Consider the following 20,917-nt stretch of genomic DNA (forward strand, 5'->3'; position numbering starts at 1 on the left):
CAAAAATTGCATGGGAATGATTGGCTCTGAGCGCTATGGGACTTAAAACTACTTAAACCTAACTAACCTAAGAACATCACACACATCCATGCCCGACGCAGGATTCGAACCTGCGACCGTAGCGGTCGCGCGGTTCCAGACGGAAGCGCCTAGAACCGCTCGGCCACTTCGGCCGGCTGGGAATGATTCCCGGAACTGTGTACAATTGTGTCAGCGCTGACAGAAGCAAATCATCGCGAAACAGAACTTCCTCTCGGATGTTCTTTTTGCAGATGAATGTTCCTTCTCTAACAAAGGGCAGAAAGTAAAAAGAACATGCATGACTGGTCCAGCGAAAACTCACGATGGCTTAGACAGGTGAAACATGAACACACTAAATGTTCTGGTGTGAGAAGCTTGGTACTGCAATTGTTTTCACTTGTTTCATTAATGGTAATTAAACGGCAGCGCATATGCCAACTTTCTCACACCATTTCTTCCTCGTCTTCTGGATGAAATGCTGCTAATCATCATTGTGGTAAGTCGCAATTTCTGCAAAGTGTCTTCATAGCGCTGTGCATTGATTGTGGTTCGACACACCAGAAACTAGATGAGCTGAAGGCCCCTGCAGTCGAAGAGGAAGGTCATCATGACCATACCGTAACTTGTGTGAATAGCTTTGGATTTATTTCTCGTGGGAGATGTAGGATGGTTCCACTGTTTGCTTTGCTATTTGCGTGTCGGAATGCTGTCGGACGGCATCATCCTGTTGCAAGTAAGTGGCCCCCGCCCTCCTACGCTGCCTATCGGACGAAGGCTACGCTTCAGCAATTACACTACTGGCCATTAAAATTGCTACACCAAGAAGAAATGCAGATGATAAACGCGTATTCATTGGACAAACATATTATACTAGAACTGACATGTGATTACATTTTCACGCAATTTGCGTGCATAGATGCTGAGAAATCAGTACCCAGAAGGCCGTAATAACGGCCTTGATACACCTGGGCATTGAGTCAAACAGAGCTTGATGGCGTGTACAGGTACAGCTGCCTATGCAACTTCAACACGATTCCAGAGTTCATCACGAGTAGTTACCGGCGTATTGTGGCCAGCCAGTTGCTCGGACACCTTTGACCAGACGTTTTCAATTGGTGAGAGATCTGGAGAATGTGCTGGACAGGGCAGCAGTCGAACATTTTCTGTATCCAGAAAGGCCCGTACAGGACCTGCAACATGCGGTCGTGCATTATTCTGCTGAAATGTAGGGTTTCGCAGGGATCGAATGAAGGGTAGAGCCACGGGTCGTAACACATCTGAAATGTAACGTCCACTGTTCAAAGTGCCGTCAATGCGAACAAGAGGTGACCGAGACGTGTAACCAATGGCACTCCATAACATCACGCCGGGTGATACGCCAGTTTGGCGATGACGAATACACGCTTCCAATGTGCGTTCACCGCGATGTCGCCAAACACGGATGCGACCATCACGATGCTGTAAACAGGACCTGGACTCATCCGAAAAAATGACGTTTTGCCATTCGTGCACCCAGTTTCGTCGTTGAGTACACCATCGCAGGCGCTCCCGTCTGTGATTCAGCGTCAAGGGTAACCGCAGCCATGGTCTCCGAGCTGAAAGTCCATGCTGCTGCAAACGTCGTTGAACTGTTCGTGCAGATGGTTGTTGTCTTGCAAACGTCTCCATGTGTTGACTCATGGACCGAGATGTGGCTGCACGATCCGTTACAGCCATGCGGATAAGATGCCCGTCATCTTGACTGCTAGTGATACGAGGCCGTTGGGATCCAGCACGGCGTTCCGTATTACCCTCCTGAACCCACCGATTCCATATTCTGCTAACAGTCATTGGTTCTCGACCAACCCGAGCAGCAGCATCACGATAAGATAATCCACAATGTCGATAGGCTCCAATCGGACCTTTATCAAAGTCGGAAACGTGATGGTACGCATTTCTCCTACTTACAAGGGGCATCACAACAACGTTTCACCAGGCAACGCCGGTCAACTGCTGTTTGTGTATGGGAAATCGGTTGGAAACTTTCCTCATGTCAGCACGTTGTAGGTGTCGCCACCGGCGCCAACCTTGTGTGAATGCTCTGAAAACCTAATCATTTGCATATCACAGCATCTTCTTCCTGTCGGTTAAATTTCGCGTGCGTAGCACGTCATATTCGTCGTGTAGCAATTTTAATGGCCAATAGTGTAGGTTGGGAAACACTGCAACATACTCCGTACGGCCCGGATCTTTCCCCGTGTGATTTTCGCACCTTTGGCGACCTGAAGAAAGACGTGCGTGGACACGTCGGTTTCAGTCGGACGAGGAATTGCAAGAATAGGTGCGGTTGTGGATCAGTCTGCGGCCGATCGCGCTCCAAGAAACAGGAACTGATCGTCTCGTTTCCCAGTGGGACGAATGTCAAACGCATGTGGTGAATACTTCTGAACGGAACCATTCGATGGTATAGTTGTAGCGAGTGCTCGGTTCTAGTTTGTCTGCCCCCTGCAACACGGCATACAAACGGTGGGCATAAAAAGATCCTAACCGGCAAGGACCAGAATGACAATCGACTTGAGAGCTGACAGAATTGCTGCTGTCAGTTAATACTCGTTCATCTCAGTCAGCGTCCGAGCGAACGATGCTAAGAGAACTGCGTACAATGAGCATTTAGAGTCGATTATCTCACAAAAATCCTCGTCGACAGAGTTACATAATACTGCTGGAAAAATATATACCTGAACAAGCGTCTTCATCTCACAGCGACATTTCATTTTGCAATAAGTTTCCGTATGAGACCCCAGTAAGTTCATTCAGTAAGCCAATAGCTAAACCCAGTTAACTCACTGTTTATCACAAAGAGAAAAATAAGTGTAGAAACATCGCTTTGCAATGATATACATATTCACCCAGTAGTCTGAGTTTTTAATGTTGTTAATGCTGACAGAGCTGCATCAGTGAACTGTGTGAACAGCTCTGAGATCAACTCACTGAGCTGTCCAATTGTCCAAAGCAGTGACAAAATGCCCTGCAGGAGGTTTAACACTGGCTGCACATGTAGAACACCCAGAAAAGCAACAGAAAATGGTCAACAGAATGAGGCCACTGAACCCGACAGGATACCCGTTCAGTTCTGAACAGTGTATGCGAAACAACTTTCCCGTCTTCTAGCATCACTGTTCCGTGGGCCTCTAGAGGAGCGAAGCATTCCTAATGATTGGATAAAAAGCCCAGGTCATTCCCGTTTTCAGAAGGGTTGTGGAACGGGCACGCAAACTATAGACCTATATCTGTGCAGTCGGTCTGTTGTGCAATTTTTTAACATGTTTCATGTTCGCACGTTACGACATTTCCGGAGACCGCAAAATCTCCTCTGTAGGAACCAACATATGTTACAAAAACAAGGATCGTGTGAAACCCTGTTCGCTCAGTTCTACCACGAGACCAAATAGCAGTAGATATCAGGCGCCCAGGCAGATGCAGTGTTCCTTGATTTCCGAACTGTTTTTGATACAGTTCCACACTGCCACCTAATGAAAAAAAAACGAGCGTATGGAATATCAGACCAACTGTGTGATTTGACTAAAGAGTTTCTAGCAAACAGAATACAGCATGTCATTCTGAATGGAAAGAAGTCTTCAGATGTAAACTAGCATCGGGTATGCCCCAGGGGACTGTTATAGGACTATTAATTTTCACAGTATACCAGGTGGTTATAATTAAACTTTCCCTATTTAAAACGTTATAACACGGAAACTAATTACCGTACGAGTACCAAACGTGGCAGAATCAATGAAACTGAAACATTTTTAATGTGCTGCTACGGTACATCATACCATTACATACCAGTACCATTTATGCTACAAAAGGCCTCAACATGGCGCCCATCAGTGTCCAGAAGAGTCTCAAAGCTCAGGAATGCATTCTGCACAGCAGAACGAAGCATGTCTGTAGGTATGATGGCTACCTCTCGTGATATGCTGCTCTTCGTATCAGCACATGTGTGAATGTACCACTGTTAGACCCTGTCCTTCAAGCATCCCCAAGAACTAGAAATCACAGAGAGTGAGGTCAGGTGATCGTGCTGGCCAAGCATTTGGAAACAATCGGCTGATACTTTGATGGTTTCCAAATATGTTTCAGAGAAGCAGGTGAATTTCACGAGCGATGTGCGGTGGGGCTCCATCTTGCATGAAAACTGTTGAGTCCAATGTGTGTTTCTCCTGTAGGGTGGGTATGTCATGCTAGCGAAGCATATCACAGTGATGCTGGTCTGTCACATTGTACGTCTTTGGTCCTTGAGCATCAGCCTGTTCAAAAAAAAGTGGGCCAATGATGCACATAGCCATGAAGCCACACCATAAGGTGACCACCATACAGAGGAACTTCATGCACAGTGACTGGAGATGAAGATGCCCACACTCGGCAGTTCTGTATATTTCCCTCACCCATTAGAGAAAAATGAGCTTCGTCTGTCCATAGGATAGTCCAGGGCCAGCCCTCATCAACTTCAATCCTTGCAAGAAAGTGGAGAGCAAAGTCAACAAGTCGTTGTGGGTGGGGCCCCATCTTGCATAAAAACTGTTGAGTTCAATGCGTCTTTCTCCTGTAGGGTGGGTATGACGTGCTGGCGAAGCATATCACAGCTTAATACTGGCCAGTGACATTGCACGTCTTTGGTCCTTGAGCACCAGCCTGTTCAAAAAAGAATGGGCCAATGATGAACGTAACCATGAAGCCACACCATATGGTGACGCGTTCACCATACAGAGGAACTTCATGCACACTGACTGGAGGTGAAGATCCCCACTCTCGGAACTTCTGTGTATTCAGCTCACCCGTCAGTGAAAAATGAGCCTCGTCTGTCCATGGATGGTCCAGGACCAGGCCCCGGCAACTTCAGTCCTAGCGAGAAGGTGAAGAGCGAAGTCAACATGTCGTTGTGCATCCTGTGATGCAAACTGCTGTATGGTATCATGACGTACGGATACCATTTGAGAATGGTTTGAAGCATCTCCCGTACAGTGGACCATGGGATATTCAACTGTCATGACATAGCATGCGCGCTGTCTGACGATCGGGAATTGTGTGCAGTATTGTCTGCCATATTGTCGGCCTCTTCCTGGAGTAGCACCCAGTTCTCCTTTTGATTCGAACTGCTTCATCATGCTCTGCACATCAGGTGGAGGAAGATGACCCTTCCGTTATCCTATCAGACAGCAATATTCTCAAAGTGCAGCTGCAGCATTACTGTTATTTTGATAATAGAGCTTCACCAATAATTCCATGCTCCTTTTGCCCGAGCTCATGTTAACACGTCAACAAGGGCACTGCCACTGGTCGGGTGTGTGAGGCTATGAATCAGGATGGCTGATCAGGCTCCTGGTGGCCATAGCTGGAACTGGATGGCGGCGCTGTGACGCATGGAAATCATGCACCCCATACTCTGGACATTAATGCTGCCAAGTTTGGTACTCATACAGTAATTAGTTTCCGTGTTATAACATGTCAAATAGGGAAACTTTAATTATAATCAGCCTGTATATAAATCTGGTCAGTGTGTGGGAGTTGACCCTCAACATAAACAAGTGTAGCATATGATAAAACATAGACAGAAAGATCCTTTATTCTACGATAAAGAAATTGCAGAATAATCACTGAAGGCATTTACTTCCACAAAACATCTAGAAGTATGCATAAAGAGCAATCTGAAGTGGAAGAACTGCGTAAAATTAATCAGGAATAAGACAAATGCCAGATTGAGATTCATTGGAAGAATCCTCAGTAAATGTAGTCCATCAACAAACAAATCAGCGTATAAAAACACTTGCATAAAAAGTCTCGGTTTACTTGCTGCGTCAAATTTGGATAAAATCCCAAGCTTTCGATGACTACCTCTGTCATCTTCGTCAGGGGTAAAACTGACTGTCGTGGACCGGTGAGGCTTCCGCTTTTATAAGCAGTGGACGGCTTCTCATTGGCTGGATGACGTCACGGTGAAACCGATGCGTACTGAGGTGGCGGCCTCTATATCCATAGATTTTGTTTGCGCGCTTTATCCAGCGTTGCTTGCAGCGCCATCCATCGCAACAGGCGGAGAACTGCGAGGAATGTAAGAAGTCTCCCTCTGCGCTCTTTCTATATCAATTGCGCGCTTCCATGCATTGCTGAGTGCATAACCCCTGACGAAGATGACGGAGGTAGTCATCGAAAGCTTGGGATTTTATCCAAATTTGACACGGCAAGTAAACCGAGAACTTTTTATGCAAGGACTCCGTCGCGAAAGACTTCGTAGTCATATAAAAACACTTGTTTGACCAATACTTGAATACTGATCATCAGTATGGGATCGGTAGCAGAAAGGATTCACTGAGAAATGAGAGAAGATCCAAAGAAGAGCAGCATGTTTTGTTACAGGTTCATTTAGTAACTGCAAAAGTGTCATGGAAATGCTCAGCCAACTCCAATTGCAGATGCTGCAAGAGAGGCGTTCTGCATCAAGGTACGATCTGTTGTTACAGTTCTGAGAGGTTATGTTCCTAGAAGAGTCAACCAATGTATCGCTTCCTCTTACATGTATGTGGTGAACAGACCATCAAAGCAAAATTAGACATTCCAGCTCATACTGAGGCTTACCAGCAATCGTTCTTCCCGCGAACCATACACGGCAGGAACAGTAAAAGGAGAAAGTAACACTGGTCCCAAAGTACCCTCTGCCACACCCCATGAGGTGGCATGGGGAATATAAACATAGATTTCGATGTAGAACACTAGCAGCAGTGTCCTTCAATCCTCCCGTTGCACTGCTGGAGAAGAAACAGAAACCTACTGTAATCTTCGTAAGCTATTAAATTTCAGTGTCCTTACCTTACATTTGCAATTGTAACGTCTGTTGGAATTGAGTGAGGATTCTTTAATTTGGCTATCTCTAACTTCCTCTATTTTTAATGCATTTCTGTAAAAGAATTACCCACTTTGAAAAGTGGAGCACTTGTAAAGATTCTCCCCTGTTTGAAGCTAATTTTATTTTGTGCACACGTTCCTTCCTTGTAATACATTATAACTATACTCATGTGAACATCATCATCTGAGTGATATTCTGGAGAGTGCTTCCTGCTTCAAGCACACACCTTATAAACTTCTAAAGGTATGTGGAAGTGCATCTGTGCCCACTGTAGCTGACCTAATCTTGTCTTTGCAGCCTCTGCCAGGGCGATACCTAGGAAGCTGTAGCTTATTCCTAGATTCCTCGCTAAATACTAGTTTATGAAATTTTGTAAGTAGTAAACTCTGTATCTTGTGGATGGCTTCAATATTTGCGTGGGAGGGACATTATATCAAATGTCCATAATTGCCATTAGTGTCAATACAGTCAAGAGCTGCAAAACAGTAATAATTTTGTTCTTTTTATGAGGTATTGCGTTTATATGCATTAAAACTATGCACCAATGTGTGTATATGTGTGTATGTGTGAGAGAGAGAGAGAGAGAGAGTAGGATACCTTCCATATGACTTAATGTGACCTGCAATGCGGACGAGATTTTGGCAGTGTTAATTCTTTAAACATGGTATAAATTAGTTACCGTCAACTGAAACTGTGAGACAAGCTGAGAGTGATTTTTAAGTGATTTGTTACACTCATCTATGCAGATGCCGTACTTATCCTTATATTATTCTGCATCTTGTCCATCTACAAGTCAGTGTGACGTGATTTGTATCTAAAAAAATTTTGTCAACTTCAGTAGCAGCTATGACTACAACTACTTAGCGCTGTGAGACATGCTGAGAGTGATTTTTAAGTGATTTGTTACACTCATCTATGCAGATGCCGTACTTATCCTTATATTATTCTGCATCTTGTCCATCTACAAGTCAGTGTGACGTGATTTGTATCTAAAAAAATTTTGTCAACTTCAGTAGCAGCTATGACTACAACTACTTAGCGCTGTGAGACATGCTGAGAGTGATTTTTAAGTGATTTGTTACACTCATCTATGCAGATGCTGTACTTATCCTTATATTATTCTGAATCTTGTCCATCTAAGGGTCAGTGTGACGTGATTTGTATCTAAAAAAATTTTGTCAACTTCAGTAGCAGCTATGGCTACAACTACTTAGCTCTGTGCTTTTAAGTAGAATAAGTTGTAGGAAACTTAATTTATGCCATTCATTTGTGTACCAGCTTTAAAATGTAAAATTTAATATGACTTGTGAGAAATTTCCAACTGTCTAAATACAGTTTTCCTCCTCTTCAGAAAGTTGAGGTTTTATTATTAGCCATTCCACAGTCAAGCTTTCAGTTATTCATACATCATGTTGCTGTGATGAGAGAGAATCCTAAGTGATGTGGAATGATTCGGGATATGCAATATCATACAGATGAAGGAATTATAAACTGCTCCTACTAGCCATACAGAGAGCCACATTCATTAACAGAGTATGTTACATACCAAGGCTATCAATACTCTGTCTACATTTTAAAAGCGTCAGATTGATAATGTAAATAATTAGCATTCAAATTACTATACTGGAAAAAACTGCTGGCTTTCCTGTCACACAGGTGAGTTGCCTTTCATTTGTTGTTACTTACTTGACAATTATGACAGTACACTGAATTCTGTTGAAGAATAAAATTAAAGTATACTAAACGAATAGACTTATTTATGACAAAGTCTGCTTACCACAGTACTTGCAGACTTTTTCAAACGCAGAATCAAAATAATCATATAATTTATAAGAGTAGCTACAAATATACTTTACAAGTTTAGTTTCACATTTCTATACGTTTACAGTTTCCTGGCACATGTGTATGAGCAACTTACCAAATATCAGACTACGAAGAACTCAAAATTTTACAGTTTAAAGGGGTGACCATTTCACACATTACCAGGGTAAAAATGAAGAATCATTAAATGTCTGTAAGATTTTTCATTATCAACTCATAGTAATATTTTTCATTCCAATGCCGAAAGAGCCAAATTAATTTTCCCCTTGTGGCAGTTCTGGGTCAATATGCAAAGATCACTATAATAAAAATAAATTGAAAATGGTGACAACATATTAATATTGCAAAATGTAAACTTTCACGGTCAGAATTGTCACGATTAGTAAAATATTCCGGGCTATTATGCCGTAGTCGGGGGGATTTCACTTTAAAACCCGATGTTTAAACGCCATCTGTGGAGGACATTTTCAAGTGGGATCGTAGCACTGTTGAATGTCATCAGATTCACACCCTGGCTCACTGCTGACTACAACAAAATTCCACTTCCGCGAGCTTCTGCGCAGTGGCGTGACGTCAAAAGTTTTGAATACGCGAGCGCAACTGGGCCACTGCGCATGAAATTTGGATTCCGGTGCTGAACATGGGTACCAGTCTTCCACCATGGAATGATAGCAACAGCGGACGACGGCAGTCGACACAGCCAGTTGCACTCACGTATTCAAAACATGTGACGTCACGCCACTGCGCTGAAGCCCGTGGAAACTGATTTTTGCTGTAGTCAGTAGCGAGGCGATGTGTAAATCGGACATTCAACAGAGCTACGATCCCTCTTGAAAATGTCTTCCACAGATGGGGACGAAAGGTCGGGTTTTAAAGTGAAATCCCAACGACCACGGCATAATAACCGAGAATACTTTGTTAATTGTAACACACTAATATCTCTATTCCTCAACTCACCTTCACCTACTGAAATCTGTGTAATTCTCCATTTCCTGTTATCTCTGCAAACTTCACATCCACTTTCCTCCCTTTCTTTATTAAATTTATAATTATATAGCATGCAGTCAGAGAATTTCTTTGTGCCCTATGTTTTATGTCACATTTGGCCTCATGTTAGCTTTTTTGTTTTCTGTAACATGGGCACCCTCTAACTCAGGATGATGCCATATTGCCAACAACGCTACCCACACACAACCTGTGTGTGGTACAAGCTCAGAACAAGGACAGCCTTCAGTCAGGTTTAGTCAATGGTCAGATATCTCAATATTATGTATTTTCTGCATTTTCTCCTCAGAGTCCTAGAACTGATTAGCATTTGAGCTTGCACTGGCACAGTTTTATTGGCATTGGCTTAACCAAATGAAGCAAGTGAAACAAATGACAATCTTATTGTTTCAGGATATGCGTTGCAGTGCTGGTCTTGTTCATCTGATGCAGACCCAGATTGTGCTGACCCATTTTACCCATCGCATAAGACACTGACTGAATGCAAAGCAAAACATAAAGGGGAAAAACCCACATGTGAGGCTATTGTTCTTAAAGGTAAGTAAGTATTTTTATGATTGGTACATGAAAATTACCAAACTTCTTTCTGTATTTATGCACTAGTATTAAATATTTGAGGCAAAACGGCTTTGCAGAGCTGATAGTACTTGTTGTACTATTGCAGCTGTGCCCATTGCAGTGGCTTAGCAGTATCGATACATCACACATTCATACAGAGTAAAGCAATTGAACAACACTTTAAACAACAGAAACCAAGATTATGACATATCTTTAGGTGTCTGAAACACAATGTTGTGTTACATTTTGGAATATTACTTTAAAAATTTTGTTGCCAAGACTGCGTGTGACAACTTGAGAGCTGCAGACAGGAGGAACCCCTCCACTTCCTTCCGTGCCCCTTTCCTTGTGTTTGTTTCAGGCTCATTGGCCATTTGTTACATCCTCTTCCAAGCACCCGTATCTTCCTTTTTTCTTTCTTCCATTACTAACATTAGTTGTTTTCTTTAATCTCCTCTTGGTCATACTCTTCATCTTCTTCTTCTCCTCCACTTTCGTGGACATCATTTCCAAGCTCACCTTGCCTTATGACATTGCTCCAGTCTCCTTATGTGACCATAAAGTTTAGACTACACTCCTGTATTTCTTCAAGTATGTCTTTTGCTACCCCTTCTATTGCTTTTATTTCTTTAATAGCCTTCCATTATAACATTGATAATCAACTAGTGAATGCTGAAGATTAGATGGGTAGATCACATAACTAATGAGGAGGTATTGAATAGGATTGGGGAGAAGAGGAGTTTGTGGCACAACTTGACTAGAAGAAGGGATCGCTTGGTAGGACATGTTCTGAGGCATCAAGGGATCACCAATTTAGTATTGGAGGGTAAAAATCGTAGAGGGAGACCAAGAGATGAATATACTAAGCAGATTCAGATGGATGTAGGCTACAGTGCGTACTAGGAGATGAAGAAGCTTTCACAGGATAGAATAGCATGGAGAGCTGCATCAAACCAGTCTCGGGACTGAAGACCACAACGTCAACAATCAGCTAGTTCTCCTCATGCACACATTTTCCAAGGCTGATAATCTTTGTTGATTTCTTTGGATCATTGTCCATATTTATGCTCCACAAAGTAATATACTTGCCTGCCTGGTTAGCCGAGTGGTCTAACGCACGGCTTTCCGGAGTGGGAAGGAATGCCTGGTCCCCGGAATGAATCCACCTGGCGGACTTGTGTTGAGGTCCAGTGAGCCGGCCAGCCTGTGGATGGTTTTTAGGTGGTTCTCCATCTGTCTTGGCGAATGCAGGCTGGTTCCCCTTATTCCACGTCAGCTACACTATGTCGGTGATCGCTGCGCAAACAAGTTCTTCACATACGTGTACACCACCATTACTCCACCATGCAATCATACGGGTTACACTTGTCTGCTGTGAGACGTTCCCTGGGGGGTGGGAGGGGGGGGGGCTACTGGGGGCCGAACCACACAGTAACCCTGGATAGAGTGGTTCAGTGTGGGGCGGCAGAGGGGTGAAATGGACTGTGGTAGTCGTCGAGGGGTTGTGGACCACTGCGGCTGGCAGGGATGGAGCCTCTCCATCGTTTCTAGGCCCCCAGTTAACATACAATATAATACAAATAATATTCTTTGAGTAATTCTCCCATACATTTTTTCTTTGACATCTTTGTAATTGTTCATACTATAACTGGGCATTCTTTTTAATTATACACAATCCAGTCACTTTAATGTGACCCACTGCCTATGTTTGACATCAGCGAGCAATAACCACTCACAGATGGCAGGTGGTAACAGTATCAGTGGAAGGTATATAAAGCGTGTCTTGGGAGGACGTGGTAGATAGTGTACTCATTGTCGTAGTGTGGAAACAGGGAGATGTTTCTGACATTCAAAAGGACTTGATCTTTGGCTTTTGGGCCAAAGATGGAAGATTTCAAAATGGCTAACTTAGTAAACTGCTCACATGCCACTGTAGTTAAAGTATACTGTGCATGGAAAAATGGTGCTACTCAAAACTGGCACCAAGGCAAGTGGTGCATCTCAGGATGACAGCAGTGAATGATGGCTGCACAGGTGTGTAGGAGCAAACACATGTGCCACCATTGAGCAACTGACAACCCAGATCAGCCAAGGTTCTGTATCTGTTAAAGGTAACAACCTGAAGCTATTAAGACCATATTTACAAAACCGTAAGCAAGCCGCCTGTGTTAGGAAAGAAATGTCCAGTATAGAACAAGTTAAGGTAGGTGTTCCGCAGGGATCCGTGCTGGGCCCTTTCCTTTTCCTAATAATGATAAATGACCTGCCATCATTTATTAAATCCAGAACAGTACTCTATGCTGATGATACAACGTTTCTGAACAGCAGTTATGATCTTAATACCCGTAAAACATGTGTTACAGAGACAATTGAGCAAGCTTCATTCTGGCTTGAAGCAAATGGGTTCTTGGTTAATGAAAGCAAAACCCAGCAGATGGTATTTAGTTTAAAAGACAAGTTTCCATCAGATGATCCTAGTTGTGTTAAATTTTTGGGGGTATATTTGGATGATAAACTTTCTTGGAAGGCGGTTAATGCACTGTGTACCTAAAAATTATGTTAGAGTATCTTACTACTCATTTTTCCAAAGCATTATATCCTATGGTATTATTTTATGAGGAAACTCCACTTGTGTGCATGATATACTAATGCTGCAAAAGAAAGCTATTAGGATAATTACAGGCTCACCATACAATGCTCATTGTAAACCTTTGTTTACTCAACAAAAAATCATGACAGTAATAAACCTATATATTTATTATGTTTTAATCTACACAAAAAAGAACTTACCTAAAATAAAATGCAGGGCAAATATACATTGTTACAACACTAGGACAAACAGCTGTATCTATATGCCCTACCACAGACAGTCAAAATCAGTTAACAGTTATGAACTTATGGGCCAAAAATTATTTAACAAACTTCCACAAGCTATACAAAATTTACCAGAGCAACAATACAAACAAACACTTTATGACTGGTTAGTTGTAAACCCATTATACAAAATAAAGGATTTCATGACCTGTGATATTAAACTGTAACATTATTAACAATTCTGTTCTTTTATAGCATGTACTTTATTGTATTATGTGTATGACTTTTTCTATTGCTATAATGGCTTAAGGACAATAAAATTATTATTATTATTATCATCATCATCTGGCCCTCCACGGCAGACACCTGGTTCATGTATCCATGCTGACTGCTCTTCATTGACGATGGAGGCTGGAATTTACATGCCAATACAGCAACTAGAGGTTGACTGAGTGGCAACAGGTGGCCTTTTCAGATGAATCACATTTCATGTTCCACCAGACAGAGGGGCATTGGATCACTGTGAGGGTCCAGGCCAGAGGAAGGAACGTTATGGCCTAGGGAATGTTACCCTGCGTGATACCATCATTCTGGAAGGCATAGTGGCTCAACACAAGTATGCATCTATACTTGGGGTCCATGTCCCCCCCCCCCCCCCCCCCACCTTATTTGCAGTTTTTTTTCCTCAGCATGATGGCATCTACGTAGAGGACAATGCAATGTGTCACACAGCTCACAGTGTATGAGCACGGTTTGAAGAGCTCCAGGATGAGTTTACTGTACTCCCTTGACCTTCAAAGTCACCGGATTTAAATCCAATTGAGAATCTGTGGAATGACCTCAATCGGGCTGTTCATGCCATGCATCCTCAACTCTGAAACCTAGTGCACCTGGCCACAGCACTGGAGTTGGGATGGTTCCAAATCACTGTTGATACCTTCCAGAACCTCACTGACTCTCTTCCTGCATGTCTCCACTGCAAAAGGTGGTTATTCAGGCTTCTGACAAGTGGTCACATTAATGTGACTGGACCATGTAGCTAATCTTGCATGAAGCTGAAATTTCTTTCGAGTGAAGTACTAAATCTTTATATTCCCCCAAAAAACTGATAGTTCCTTCATGTACCTCATTATCCCTGTTGCCCTACTGTCTAATATTCTGTGATACTGGAATTCACTTTGAGTCCCACCTTGTGTTTTGCAATCCAATATTGTGGCACAGTACTCAAAGACTTGTTCAACACAGCATTCATTAATCAGAAGATGGTGGTGTGGTGTGTTGGGGCTTATGGGCGCTCAACATCGAGGTCATCAAGAGCCTGGGACTTAACTCTGTTTTTTTTGTATATATAGTCACTCTGCCTTTCCTCTTACTAATTCTACAGTAGTTTGATATTAAGTTGTATCCAGTAAGATATCTCTACTTGATTTCCACCGAAAATCAGTGTAATGGAAGCACAACGTATCTGTTGACATTCTATCTGCCCTTTCCTTTGTGTGTGGAAATGAGAAGTTTATCATTTTTATTAATGAGGCCTTTGGTGCTTTTACAGAGGACAATAAATGAATGTTCTCTAAGATCCATGGCTTTGTCCAAACTACAGTATTTAGTTTTTTGACTAACTGCTTGTATTGTAACTGTCTTTCACATAAATTTACCGAGAAAAGGACTTGTTGTTTCTAATAATTAGTTGTGCATGTAGCTTCTTACCAGGAGGATTCAGATGCTTCATCTTACTTCCATACGTTGACATAAATTTTATATTATTGACATAAATTTTCTGTTCTGACCACATTTTTCTAACATCCTATATAATTTGCAACACGGGCATTATCATATGTCTTTTCTAAATCAGTAACAGATAAGTTGAACTGTCAATACAATGTAACTGGCCCAGACAGAGTAACTGTCTATTCTCTTCTAGTTTGAAGGAGGACATTGTCTGATAGCATAGCAATGTTGTCAGTCTTCATATGTGTCTGTCAGCCATTCAGTGCCAGAGCTGTACCCTTATTCCTTCCATCATCTATATGCCACCAAGGACTCTTCATCATCAAAATTAAATGCTTACATCTATTGTGACAGTTCCTCTCTCACCTGTCTCACTGACAAGGTGTTGTCAACATATTATCTATTCACAGTGAATCTGCATTGTTTCTCTTCAGTATCTATTTCTTTTTCTTCCTTTGTCTTATGATTTACACCTACAGCCTTCCAATAACCAAAATTTCATGAACAGCCCTATAATTATCACATTATATTTTCTTAGAACTTTTTGTGTTTACTAGTGGTGTTAAACAAACCAGTATTCTTCCAGTTCAGTCACATACAATTAAATACATCAACTAGATCCCTGTTGCCTTATCTGAAGCATTTTTGGCTGATCATGGAATGCATCCAGGAGCAGGAGATTTTCATTTTTCATTGCCTTAAATGATTTCTGTGTTCCTCCTTACTTGTGCACTGAACACACTGCTCTGTCATTAACTTACAATATATTATTTCCTACTTTCAAATTTTGTCCTTCTTCTATCAGTAGGTTAGAATAATATTTCATTCATTCTTCCATCTGTATCCTTTGGATGTTTACACAATTTCTGTTTTTGTTCTTTACATTTACAAGACGTATTTTTTATTCAAGCTATTGCTTTCAGTTTATTCTGGTGTTGAGATTTCAGTTCTCTTGATTCAGCATTGATAACTATCTGTTGTTATATTGTGTGTGTGTGTGTGTGTGTGTGTGTGTGTGTGTGTGTGTGTGTGTGTCTTGTCTTCTGTGAGCTCTTCCATCAATAGTTCCCACGTTCTTCTTTTCTCTTTGTGCCAAGAGCCTTAAAAACAGTACTGTGGTTGTCCTTTTTTGTGATTGTATACACACGAGTATTTTTTGCATTTACCTGTAATTTGTAATTTAATTTATTTACTAGTTATAGTGTGAGGAAGTGTATGAAATCCTCATTCAGTAGTTCCAAATCACACTGTTCTTTATCATTTCTATTTGATCTCCAGAGTACAGCTGAATATCTATAATATACAATACAAACTAATGACTTAGTTAGGTAGAGCAAAAGTAACACAGTAGTTTATTCCACATTCAATTTATGTTTTATGAATGTTAATATCAAAGGTTGTTGCAATGAGTATCAAGAGTTGTTGGTTGCAGAGTATACAAGCTTTTTAGCTTAGAAAATGTAAAGCTGTCCTCAACCCAGTGGATGGCCTGAGCACCATAGAGCTCTAAGCTCTACTACACATAATTTTGTTTGAGGTATCCCCCTGATCTTTGAATTGACTTAACCAGCCACTTGTAATGGAACTTACAGTTCATCATGGACTACAAATCATGATGCAACTTGGATTTTGTTTTGATCAATGTGTCACTACCACCAAAGGTAGAAAAAGTTATAAGCTACAGGAAAAAAAAAAATACCAGACCAACTGGCACTTGAGCCCCACACCTTTACATTTTTAGTCTGATACTTATTCATTTAGCCACTGAGTTAAAACGTTTTGGCTTCCAGAATCAAAATACAACTAAAATCTTGGAATTGAAGCCATTCATGTACAGTGTGCCGGTCCGAGACTTGAACTCGGGACCTTTGCCTTTCGTGGGCAAGCGCTCTACCTACTGAGCTACCCAAGCACGACTCATGCCCCGTCCTCACAGCTTTACTTCTACCAGTACCTCGTCTCCTACCTTCCAAACTTTACAGAAGCTCTCCTGCGAACCTTGCAGAACTAGCACTCCTGAAAGAAAGGATATTGTGGAGACATGGCTTAGCCACAGCCTGGGGGATGTTTCCAGAATGAGATTTTCACTCTGCAGCGGAGTGTGCGCTGATATGAAACTTCCTGGCAGAGCTTCTGTAAAGTTTGGAAGGTAGGAGAAGAGGTACTGGCAGAAGTAAAGCTGTGAGGACGGGGCGTGAGTCGTGCTTGGGTAGCTCAGTTGGTAGAGCGCTTGTCCGCGAAAGGCAAAGGTCCCGAGTTCGAGTCTTGGTCCGGCACACAGTTTTAATCTGCCTGGAAGTTTGATATCAGCGCACACTCCGCTGCAGAGTGAAAATATCGTTCTGCATTCATTTACAGTTTTTCAGTGAACCCAAGTTCTAGAAAACAACCAGAGAAAAATTTGTGTACCACTCTTGTTTTCAAATGTGGGTAGAAGAAAAGTGCCTTGATGACTTGTTTCAAATAAGCTGTTTGATTAATATTATCTGACAGATGAACAGCAACACATTTTTGAAAAATTGGTGTTAAGTTGTCTCAGTAATCCATTCTATAGTCAGCAACATTTATCTTATTAAATTATTAAAATGACAATAGTAAAATATTTCTTTTATGTTTCAGTAAACACACTGGAGGTGATTACAATGCGTAACTGTGGCTCAGTTCCTATAAATGGACCGATGAATGTGTCGTGCAATGTGCAACTGCCTCCTCATAGCAGCATTGAACGCTGCCATGTTTGTACAGAGGATGGATGCAACACAGCTCCAGCTAAAAGGAGCACTTACTGGGTAGCAGTAGTGTCTGTCCTCATTGCATTTCTAAATGGTTCAATAAAGTGTTACTTCTGAAGTGTGCAATAGCTTTCATTTGCTCAGGAGCTGTGTATACCATTTCTTGTTAAAGTTACTGCAGGAAGACAAAGATCACTGCAGTGTCAGAAGTACTGTGTTATTCCATGTCTGTGTTTAGCTGTCAGACATCATGAATTTGTAAAATTAATAATCAACAGCTTTAAGAACTGAAAAGAACTGGAGGCACCATAACAAAGAACTACTTTGTGGCAATTTTGAAACTGGTGGCAGATTTATACTCATTCTAGTTAATTTTTTTTGCATTAATCTCTGTGAATATCACTTGCTCTGATAAATAATAAATACTAAATTCTGAAGATATAAATATCTGGCAGCAATATCTTATTCATAAAGTAGAAAGTTAATGATGAGGTCATCAGGGATAAAAGTTAGAAATATTGAGCTTATCAATGAGGAGAGTAGTTATCTTGACAACAGTGGCTCACATAAACACTGAAAGTTAGGGCCCCTTACAGTGACGATTTGCTTTCTGATGTGGTAAAGGCCAAGTGAAAAGAATGCTTGTTGTTACCAAACAATAGAATTTAGGTTACAGTAATGTTTTTGTTGGTGCTTCCTATCATTTGATTTCTCATACAAAGTGATCCTAGCACAAGCCATCTAACATTTTTTGCTCTTGCCACCTAATCATCCCTTCTTCCCCTTTCTCATGCACTTTTCTGCCATTTGCACCTTGTTTTTGTCAACTAAATTACCTATTCTCCAACTCACATTCCTCTCTTTCCAGATTTTACCCTCTCTTCTTCCTTTTTTATGTGTCATTCACTTTTTATTTTCCATACCTCTTGCGAATATTTCAAATTTATACTCGGAGTATCCTGGTTACTCAAGATTCTGTTTGTAGTTCCATCATTTCTCTCATGTGTAATTCCATTTTGTTTGTTGATTTGTATGAGTCCTCTTGTTGCTTTCAAATGAAGATGAAAGTTGTAATACGTATCTAAAATGATAACTTGTGCTGCCTCAAACAGTTTTGCCTTCCCCTGTTCTCCTAATTATGTATCAGAGTTAGTTCAGTGCTGTTGTTTCTTTTTCTCAAATATTTCCAGGCAGCGTATATGTTCCTATCTGCAATACAATGTCTCCACTATATAGTGAGTATCAGTCTATCCTTTTCATAATATTGTCATTATTCCATCCTAGATTTTTCAGTGTTTAAAAGAATGATCCTTTTGTATGACCAACATGGAAGAGGGAATCAGAAATGAGTGTATCTGTATTGTTCTTACTATTTCTCAAATTCTTGTATAATAACTGTATAACTGCTGTCTTATCTACACAATCCTTGAATGCGTGTTTTTGCACACATAGTCAAAAATCTAAATATCCAAGTAGATAGAAATTCTTTAAAGGTATTGAATTTACATTGTCTTTTTTGTATATTATGCTATGTGAAATATTAAATATCTGTTTGAAAACACAGTTAATGATACAAGACTAAAATTAAAATAGATATTCAGGAAATGTTTTATTGCGTGCAACTGTACGTGTTCTTGTGAAGTGTTATTTTCTACAATGGCCAAGAAAATGTACAATATGTATTTTCATGTTGTTTGATATATATATATATATATATATATATATATATATATATATATATATATATATATATATATATATATATATATATATATATAAGTTCAGTTTTGTGATTGCTGTGCCACAAAATCGTATCAGTATATGTCAAAGTCTAAGAATTATGTGTGTTGTTATGAAGAAATTATTTATTGGTCAAAGATCAACTCTATGTCTTCTTTGGCTTTATATGTTATTGATTGTCTTTATCACATAGTTCTAAATTTTTTTGTAATTGCTATTAGATCAAATCCAATAATTTAAACAATAAAATTGAAACATTTTGTACAAATTAATAAATGTGTCATACCATATACGCATGTGTGTTTTTGTGTCATTAGTACTTTTTTCATGTCACACACAGTATAATAAACATTAATTCATGCTGTTCTATAGATTCTGTTATAATGAGCACCCCTTGTGGATATGGAATGAGTCAAGGGATGGATTCAAAATATGAACCAGCTGTTGGACAATGCATTACTAATTATTTATTTTTAGACTGATATCAACTATTTATGACAGCTATGTGTCTCAGTGTAAAATTAAGAGGACTGCTACTATTTTGGAAAAAAAAGAGCTGCCGATTCCTTAGGTGTATTAAATAGCGGCTGTTATCACATATTGCTAGTTTAATATCTGCAGGACAACACTGCAATTTATCATAGAATAACAGTTACTTGCTGCTAAAAGAAAACAAGGGCTGCTGACAAAGACCAACAATATCTGTCATACAGCTAACAGGAGCCACATTTATTTGATCCAGATGACCAGACACTTTGCAGAAGGATAGGCTGATACATTGTGCTATTAATTCTTTTGAGTTTATATAGTACTTCAGTTTCTCACTTTATATCAGATGGAAGATGTAGAAGATCATTGCACCAATCTGCCCCTTGACAATGAGGCTGACTCCATATGGAAATTACTTTTTTGTTTTGTATTACGGATGTGTAATTGAAAACTGAACTGAACAACTGAGTATTACTTTCATTATAACTAACAAATACCATTAAGGGTTAAGTATTCTAGGATGTTTGAGAAGTTCTGTGTAAAAATTTATATCTATTTACTTCACAAAGTATTATTACTGCTCACTTTTGAAGAATGAATACTTTCTTCATTCTAGTTGCAGTACTTGAGAAGATGATTATGTTAAAAAAATGAGTGAAGTTGTTCAACATAAGCCAACATCCTGATCTCCAATCCAGAACAATGAGAAATACTTGTAAATGGAAAAGATGCTGAACCAAGCCTTTTTATTTGTTCCAGCATGCGTTCACTCTCTTTTTGCTTGTTATCCAGCTAGACCATGCAAATTTTACACACGGTGTTTCATTTTCTCTATGGCCATTAATGACTTCTTACGATAATAGCTAGCCATTTTTATATGCTTGAAATTATTTTTGTGGGATTAAGATTCAAACATTTTGCTGTGAACCCATTGCAATCCCATTTAGCTATTGCTTTATTGAATAAAAGCAATATTGCATAAAGATTCTTGAGTCATTCAGACTATGTCTAGTGCAGGTTAGTTAGGACTCTTGGTTAGTATGCTTAGATTATCACCAGGCATTTCAGTCTCTGAGTAGTCCATAAATACACTGCAAGTATAATTATGAATCTTAAGAACAGG

The 20,917-nt window shown here is 40.4% G+C and overlaps 1 protein-coding gene across 1 annotated transcript in view; it reads left to right on the top strand.

Annotated features, from left to right (window-relative positions):
• The window catches only part of LOC126455483 (uncharacterized), a 64,317-nt gene extending 45,075 nt beyond the window's left edge, over positions 1-19,242 (top strand). The window contains exons 3-4 of the mRNA XM_050091235.1: positions 10,124-10,267; positions 17,453-19,242. Coding sequence (XP_049947192.1) covers positions 10,124-10,267; positions 17,453-17,682 — 374 coding nt within the window. The 3' untranslated portion in view covers positions 17,683-19,242. The remainder of the gene's footprint in view (positions 1-10,123; positions 10,268-17,452) is intronic.
• Positions 19,243-20,917: the final 1,675 nt, after the last annotated feature.

This window comes from Schistocerca serialis, chromosome 2, assembly GCF_023864345.2.
Source record: "Schistocerca serialis cubense isolate TAMUIC-IGC-003099 chromosome 2, iqSchSeri2.2, whole genome shotgun sequence".
NCBI classification, from domain to species: Eukaryota; Metazoa; Arthropoda; class Insecta; order Orthoptera; family Acrididae; genus Schistocerca; species Schistocerca serialis.